The sequence below is a fragment of the Neomonachus schauinslandi genome, chromosome 3 (assembly GCF_002201575.2).
Source record: "Neomonachus schauinslandi chromosome 3, ASM220157v2, whole genome shotgun sequence".
In the NCBI taxonomy this organism is placed as follows: domain Eukaryota; kingdom Metazoa; phylum Chordata; class Mammalia; order Carnivora; family Phocidae; genus Neomonachus; species Neomonachus schauinslandi.
Window position 1 is genome coordinate 79207521 of NC_058405.1, and position 9317 is coordinate 79216837.

The window sequence follows — 9317 nt, forward strand, 5'->3', positions numbered from 1 at the left end:
GGGACAGAGAAATATTTATTATACAAAGGGATGTCAAAAGAAAGCCAAAGTAGCGGGGCGCCTGGGTGGCTCAGTTGGTTAAGCGGCTGCCTTTGGCTCAGGTCCTGGGATTGAGCCCTGCATCAGGCTCCCTGCTCAGCGGGAAGCCTGTTTCTCCCTCTCCCTCTGCCTGCCTCTCTGCCTACTTGTGCTCTCTATCTCTCTGTCAAATAAATAGAAATCTTTAAAAAAAAAAAAGCCAGAGTAGCAACACTTACATTAGACAAACTAGATTTAAAAAAAATTTTTTTTTATTTATTTATTCATGAAAGTCAGAGAGAGAGAGAGAGGCAGAGGCAGAGGGAGAGAAGCAGGCTCCCCGCCTAGCAGGGAGCCCGATGCGGGACTCGATCCCAGGACCCTGGGATCATGACCTGAGCCGAAGGCAGACGCTTAACCATCTAAGCCACCAGGCGCCCCGACAGACTAGATTTTAAAACAAAGACTGTAACAAGAGACAAAGGAGGACACTATATAATAATAAAGGGGACAATCCAACAAGAGGATATAACAATTATAAATATTTCTGCACCCAACATGGGGTCACCCAAATACATAAAACAGTAACAAACACAAAGGAACAAATCGATAATAATACAGTAACAGTAGGGGACCATAACACCCCACTTACATCAATGGACAGATCATCTAAACAGAAAATCAACAAGGAAACAATAGCTTTTCATGACATGTTGGAACAGATGGATTTAACATATATATTTAGAACAATCCATCCTGAAACAGCAGAATACACATTCTTTTCAAGTGCACACAGAACATTCTTCAAAACAGATCACATATTAGGCCACAAAACAGGCCTCAATCAATTCAAGAAGACTGAAGTCATACCATGTGCCTTTTCTGACCACAATGCTATGAATCTAGAAGTCAACAAGAAAAACTCTGGAAAGACCACAATACGTGGAGGTTAAATATCATGCTACTAAACAGTGAATGGGTCAAACAGGACATAAAAGAATAAAAAAGTACATACAAACAAATGAAAATGAAAACACGAGAGTCCAAAACCTTTGGGATATAGCAAAAGTGGTTCTAAGACAGAAACATATAGCAATAAAGGCCTACCTCAAGAAGCAAGAGAAAAATCTCAAATAAACCACCTATCCTTACACTGAAAGGAGCTAGAAAAAGAACAATAAACAAAGGATAAACCAGCAGAAGGAAGGAAATAATAAATATCAAAGCATAAATAAATGACATAGAAACTAAAAAAATAACAGAACAGATCAATGAAGCCATTGTTGGTTCTTTGAAAAAATTAATAAAATTGATAAACCTCTAGCCAGGCTTATCAAGAAAAAAAAAGAAAGGACTCAAATCAATCAAGTCACAAATGAGAGGAGAAATAACAATCAACACCACAGAAATACAGTTATAAGAGAATATTATGAAAAACTATATAGCAACAAATTGGACAACCTAGAAGAAATGGATAAATTCCTAAAAACATATAAGTTACCAAAACTGAAACAGGAATAAACAGAAAATTTGAAGAGACCAATAGCCAGCCAAGAAATTGAATTAGTAATCCAAAAACGTCCTACGAATAAAACTCCAGGACCAGATGGCTTCCCAGGCAAATTCTACCAAACACGTAAAGCTCAAACTATTCCAAAAAATGGAAAAGGAAGGAAAACTTCCAAATTCATTCTACAGGTCAGCATTATCCTGATACCAAAACCAGATAAAGGCAACACGAACAAAGAGAACTACAGGCCAATATCTCTGAGGAACACAGATGCAAAAGTTCTCAACAAAATACTAGCAGACTGAATCCAATAATACATTAAAAATACCATTCACCACGATTAAGTGGGATTTATTCCTGGATTGCAAGGGTGGTTCAATATTTCAAATCAATCAATGTGATACACTACGTTAATAAGAGAAAGGATAAAAACCATGTGACCATTTTAATAGATGCAAAAAAGCATTTGACAAAATAAACCATCCATTCCTGATAAAAAAATCCTCAACAGAGTATGTTTAGAGGAAACATACCTCAACATAATAAAGGCCATACATGAAAAACGCACAGCTAACAACATCCTAAATCGGGAGAAACTGAGAGCTTTTCATCTATAGTCAGGAATAAGACAGGGATGTCCACTCTCACAACTTTTATTAAGCATGTACTGGAAGTCTTACCCACAGCAAACACACAACAAAAAGAAATAAAAGTCATCCAAATTAGCAAGGAAGAAGTAAAACTTTCACTATTTGAAGATGACATGATATTCTACATAGAAAACCCAAAAGACTCCACCAAAACACTGGTAAAACTGATAAAGTCAACAGTCACAAGACACAAAATCAACATACAGAAATTTGTTGTGTTTTTATAATGAAGCAGCAAAAAGAGAAATTAAGGAATCAATCCCATTTACAATCCCACCAAAAATAATAAGATAACTAGGAATGAACCTAACCAAAGTGGTGAAAGACCTGTACTCTGAAAACTATCAAACACTGATGAAAGAAACTGAAGAGGATACAAAGAAATTGAAAGATAGTCCATGCTAATGGATTAGAGGAACAAATATCATTAAAATGTTGGTACTGGGCGCCTGGGTGGCTCAGTTGGTTAAGCGACTGCCTTCGGCTCAGGTCATGATCCTGGAGTCCCAGGATCAAGTCCCGCATCGGGCTCCTTGCTCAGCAGGGAGTCTGCTTCTCCCTCTGACCCTCCCCCCTCTCATGCTCTCTCTCTCTATCTCATTCTCTCTCAAATAAATAAATAAAATCTTTAAAAAAAAAATAAAATAAAATAAAATAAAATGTTGGTACTACCCAAAGCAATCTATACATTTAATGCAATCCCTATCAAACCCAACAGCATTTTTCACAGAACAAAAACAATCCCAAAATTTGTATGGAAGCACAAAAGAGCCCAAATAGCCAAAGCAATCTTGGAAAAGTAAAGCAAAGGTGGAGGCATCACAATTCCAGACTTCAAGGTATGTTACAGAGCTGTAGTAAGCAAAACAGTATGGTCCTGGCACAAAAATAGACATGTATATCAATGGAACAGAAAAGAAAACCCAGAAATGAGCCCACAACTATATGGTCAATTAATCTTCAACAAAGCAGGAAAAGAGTATCTAATGGGAAAAAGATTGTCTCTTCAATAAATGGTGCTGGGAAAACTGGACAGCCACATGCGAAAGAATGAATCTGTACCATTCTCTTACACCATACACAAAATAAACTCAAAATGGATTAAGAACCTAAATTTGAGATCTATAACCACAGAAGTCCTTGAAGAAAGCACAAGAAGTAATTTCTCTGGCATTGGCCACAGCAACTTTTTCCTAGATAGGTCCCAAGGCAAGGGAAATTAAAGCAAAAATAAACTACTGGGACTACATCAAAATAAAAAGCTTCTGCATGGCAAAGGAAACAATCTAGAAAACTAAAAGTCAACCTGTGGAAGGGGAGAAAGTATTTGCAAATGACCTATCCAATAAAGGGTTACTATCCAAAATATATAAAGAACTTATAAAACTCAACACCCAAAAAACAAATAATCCAGACAGATGACATGAATAGACATTTCTCCGAAGAAGACATCCAGATGGCCAACAGACACGTGAAAAGATGATCATCATCGCTTACCATGAGGGAATGCAAATCAAAACTACAATTAACTACCACCTCACCCCTGTCAGAGTGGCTAAAATCAACAATACAAGAAACAACAGGTGTTGGTGAGGATGTGGAGAAAAAGAAACACCCTTGCACTGTTAGTGGGAATGCAAACTGGTACAACCACTGTGGGAAACAGTATGAAAGTTTCTCAAAAAGTTAGAAAACTACCCTATGATCCAGCGATTGCACTACTGAGTATTTACCCAAAAAATACAAAAACACTGCTTCAAAGGGATTCATGCACCCATATGTTTACAATAGCATCATTTCCAATAGCCAAATTATGGAAGCAGCCCAAGTGTCCATCGACTGATGAATGGATAAAGAAGAGGTGGTATATATATAAAATGGAAAATTATTCATCCATAAAAAGGAATGAAATCTTGCCATTTGCAAGGAAATGGATGGAGCTAGGGAGTATAAAGCTAAGCAACATAAGATAGAGAAAGACAAATGTCATTTGATTTCACTCATATGTGGAATTTATGAAACAAAACAAATGAGCAAAGGGAAAAAAAGAAAGACAAATCAAGAAACAGACTCTTAACTATAGAGAACAAACTGATGGGTACCAGAGGAGAGGTGGGTGGAGGGATGGGTGAAATAGGTGTTTGGGATTAAGGAGGGCACTTGCTGTGTGATGAGCACCAGGTGATATATGGAATTGTTGATTCACTATATGCTACAACTGAAACTAATATAACACTGTATTAACAACTAGAATTAAAAAATAAAATGAAAAGTGGCTAAGATGGCAAATTTTATGTGTTTTTTTTACCACAACAACAAAAACAATTCACTTACTGGAGGTCTTCTGCCATGACTAGTTCTCACTGCTTGCTGAAAAGCTGTGTCATTCTCTAATTCCTAAAATGAAAAGGCAAATTTAACATTCAATATGAAGGAAGAATTAAAAAAAATAAGTTTAATGTCTTCTGTTTGGTATTCATGATCCTCTATAATTCATCTTACCCATCTGTTGGTATCTAGGTAGTGGCTCAAGGACTCCTGTCCTCAAAGCTCCCCCGTCACGCTACCCAAATGTCAAGCTTCCTTTCTTGTCTAGGAAGAGGAGTACTGGTAATGTCAGTCAACTGTAAGGTATTTTATTGGCCATGTTTAAATGCGTGGTATCATTATGCCTGGTTAAAAGATCAAGGACACAAGGATATGGCCTTTCTTCTTCCTTCTTCCAAACAGCAAGAGCAGTAAGAGCAGGGAAACACATCTCCTTCTCACCCTCTCTTTTTTTTTTTAAGATTTTATTTATTTATTTGAGAGAGAGAGAGACAGAGAGGGACAGAGAGAGCACAAGCAGGGGGAGAGGCAGGCTCCCTGCTGAGCAAGGAGCCCGATATGGGGCTCGATCCCAGAACCTGGAGATCATGACCTGAGCTGAAGGCAGACGCTTAACCATCTGAGCCACCCAGGCGCCCCCTCCCTCTCTTTCCCTCTGTCCTCTCTCCCTCCCTTCTCTTCTTCCATATGCTGGGACCATGGTTACTAGCCCCATCCTGAAAAAGCCTTAGGACATTTCATTTCACTGGAGAAGTCAAGTCTGGAATTCAGGCTGGAGCTGAGCAAACAGAAGGCTCCACAGGGTCCAACCTGCTGTCCCATTTGGGGCCAAAGCCTAGTTGAAATAAAATGTTATTGTGCTTTGCTGATTCCTGCATGTACTCAGATTCTTCCTCAGGAAAGGTGAGGAAAGTAGTATTAGTCAAGAGCAAGATACAAATGTTCCTGGGTTTCCAGGACAAATGCCATTTTTAGACCCTCTCAAAAACACCCAGTCTTGCCAACCACCAACCTTCTAACCAGCCTTTATTTCCTACTCCTTCACCAACGCAAACTCTGGCTCTAACCCTTCATACAGACGTTAGGGCAACTGTCAGATTTGCCTCTGATTTATTTCAGTCTACTTTCCACAAAAATGTACTTGCTGATTGTCAAAAAAACAAAAACAAATTAAAAAAGAGTCACTATCAATTAACTTTTAAAACCTCTGCAAACAATTAAAGTAAAATGTTTATACAACCAGGATGTTAATAAAATGCACTTTTTAAAAAAAGATTTTATTTGACAGAGAGAGAGAGAGAGCACAAGCGGGGGGGAGCGGCAGGCAGAGGGAGAAGCAGGCTCCCCACTGAGCAGGGAGCCCGATATGCGGCTCGATCCCAGGATCTTGGTATCATGACTTAAGCCAAAGGCAGACGCTTAATGACTGAGCCACCCAGGTGCCCCTAAAATGCACTTTAAATGTGATTTTATTATGTCCAAGCATTCTTTAATTTTTACCTTAAAATAATCTTTATAACCTTCCATGTCAACTACAGAAAATTAGTAAGTACACAATCCTCGGTTAGTTATGGAAACTAGGCAACTTTCATACGAAGTACAAAGCCAAAGGCAACCTTCAGCATAATTATACTACTTTGGCAGATCCCTTAGTAAAAGGAAGTCTAGTATTCCTAAACGATAAATAAAATTTTATTTAATCAACTCAGTGAATCCTAACTAAATGACAAACTAAAAATTGTCAACAAACTCTCCAATTACAAATACCAAATTAACACAACTTTTGTAATTTTTCTTTGTTCGTGATTTTATTAGCAATCTGCATAATCTATGAATATCTTAGAAAATGTTTCAATTAATTCATTTATATATGAAACTTGTTATTATTCCAACTAATTAAGATATAAGAAAACTGTGGGTAAACCAAACGTCATTTTTATTTTACTATTTAATTTATTTTTATGTCTGGCATTCTGAATATTCTCTTTGAATTACACAATGAAGCCACACTGTGATGACCTGAGAAGTTAGGAAATTTCTCTGGTGCTTTAAAACTGATCATATTCATTATCTATTAATTCTACTTCTGGGACTCTAGCCAAGGAAATGCTTGCTCAAAATACAGAAAATCATTTATGCATAAAATTGTTCACTGCATAGTTGTTATTTACAACAGCAGAAAACTGGAAATAAATATCCTATGATCTGAAAATAGTTCTAATCATCTATACATATTCAGTAAAATGCAGCAATTAAAATTATACAGTTGACCTTGAACAACACAGGTTTGAACTGTGTGGGTCTACTTACACGTGGATTTTTTTCCCAGTGAATATACTGGGGGGCGCTGGGTGGCTCAGTAGTTAAGCGTCTGCCTTCGGCCCACGTTATGATCCCAGGGTCCTGGGACTGAGCCCCACATTCGGCTCCCTGCTCCGTGGGAAGCCTGCTTCTCCCTCTCCCATTCCCCCTGCTTCTCCCTTTCCCCCTTATAATTCTTTTTTTTTTTTTTTTTAAGATTTTATTTATTTATTCATGAGAGACAGAGAGAAAGAGAGAGGCAGAGGGAGAAGCAGGCTCCCAAGGATCAGGGAGCCTGATGTGGGACTCGATCCCAGGACCCTGGGATCATGACCTGAGCCAAAGGCAGACACGTAATGACTGAGCCACCCAGGCGCCCCGACGCTTAACGACTGAGCCACCCAGGCGCCCTGTGTTTTAATATGTTTTTAAAAAGGAATCTATATAATCATATCTATGTGTATACACAGTGTACACAAGGAAGGAAACACTTGTGTGTATTAAAAGACAGGAATACAGCAAAATGTCAAGTGATCAATTATATTAATCTATAGGTGATCTTTGGGTGACAGGATTTACATCATTTTATTTTTCTCCAAACTTCTGTATTTTGGATTTTCTACAAATGATTATATCTCTTAGATTTTTATTTCCTATAGAGTAAGTGAATGGTTTCTATTTTCTTTGTTTTCTTTCCAGGCCTCACATTTACAGACTACCATTTTTCTCCAGAGGAAAAAACAACTGAAAAATTACTAGAAGCTATATAAAAAACTCTAGAATAAAATTTCCTAAATTCATATAAAGTCCTATAAATGCTAGTATTTGATTATTATATACTAGCAAAAAAATTAACAACCATATCCTTCACCCTTACTTTTTTCACACACTATTTCAAGGTAACTTTATAAAAAAAAGTTTTGTTTTGTTTTGTTTTACAGTTTGGAAACTCTCTCACAATGATATAAAGATTTAAAATATTCAAATATATTTTTAAAAATTCAAATATTTGTCTTAATAACAATTTCATCTTTAGTTTAAGTAGATATAGATGATATAAATGGATGATAAATGATACCATTTTATCCAAAAATATATAGAGATACACATAAATTTACATAGGGAAATGTTTGGTGAGATAAGCATTATATGTTAACATTTATTTCTGGATGGTGACTGTTTCTGTGATTTTAATTTTCTTTACACGTATTTCTATTTCCTAAGTTTTCTATAAAATACTCATATAATTTAATTAAAAGAAAAAATCACTATATGACATTTCAAATTTATAGCATTTAAAAAAAACTGGTTTTAGATACCTCGAGTGACTTAAATCTTTCTACTTACACATTCAGATACCTAGTGTTGGAAAATACAAGTATATAATTGATCCTAATTTGTTTATATAACCTTTCTCATGATTTTCCCTTTTGCTGAAATTAGTATTATTAGAAGTTAGTACAAAGCCTAACACTTTTCTAGGCTTTTAACCAGTTTATTTGATCTAAAGCATAATAAACAGAACAGTCAAATCCAAAGTTTTCATGAACCAGCTGGTTAGCAAAGACCAACATAAAAAACTAGATTTTTTTTACCTCAGTATCATAGGTTGGATTGTAGTCATTATAACCAGAATAAAGATCATCTTCATCTGTCTCTGGGGCCAGGTGTACATTTTGCATCATTTGTACCTATGAAAAATTGGCAGTGTAAATATGTTCTTGGTATATGAAATAATTCTTAATTGAAATAAAATATAACTACTTAACAACCTTTCTGGTCAAATTTACTGCTACATATTTTTATGACTTAAAATTTTTTCACATCAAATTCTCAAAACTAGGTGTCAAAACATTCATTCATTGCTCTCATTTCAAATTTATTCCGCACCTATTACATTAAAAGGACAGTGACAGGCACTCGAGAGAAGTACAGTTGGTTGCCCTTATTTTCAAAGAGCTTAGTATCAAATGCAGAAGAACATATGTCAATTATAATGCGATGCAGAAACTACTACACACCCACTACAATGGTTAAATTTAAAAAACCAACAACACAAAAGGTCAGCAAGAATATGGAGTAATCTAAATAGTCATACACAGTTATTGGGGGTGTAATATGGTACAATTTTGGAAAAAAAGTCTGGCAGTTTCATAAAATTAACATTTATTTCTTATGACCCAGCAACACCACTCCAAGTATTTACCTGAGAGAAATGAAAACACTGGTCCACAAAAGTATTTATATAAGAATGTTCACAGGAGCTTTATTCTTTACAGCCAAAAACTAGAAGCAGACCAGATGCCTATCAACACAATGGATAAGCAAATGTGGCATATTTATGCAACCAAGTATTATTCAGCAATAAAAAATAATGCACTGCTGACACATATAATATGGAAGAATTATGTTGAGGGAAATAAACCTCACAAAACTGTACCTTATGTGTCATTTCATTCATTAAAATTCTAGGACAGGCAAAACTATTGTGGAAAACAATCGGAACAGTG

General features: G+C 36.2%; 1 protein-coding gene across 7 annotated transcripts in view; it reads right to left on the reverse strand.

Annotated features, from left to right (window-relative positions):
• Positions 1-8627, reverse strand: part of IFT88 (intraflagellar transport 88) — a 142422-nt gene extending 133795 nt beyond the window's left edge. For 6 of the 7 annotated variants that reach the window (XM_044913227.1, XM_044913226.1, XM_044913223.1 and 3 more), the window contains exons 1-2: positions 8403-8492; positions 4513-4575 (exon numbers count right to left, since the gene is read on the reverse strand). In XM_044913227.1, the coding sequence (XP_044769162.1) occupies positions 4513-4575; positions 8403-8492 (153 nt within the window). Of the gene's footprint in view, positions 1-4512; positions 4576-8402 lie in introns of all 7 variants that reach the window. The other variant, XM_021678219.1, reaches the window with a different exon arrangement.
• Positions 8628-9317: the final 690 nt, after the last annotated feature.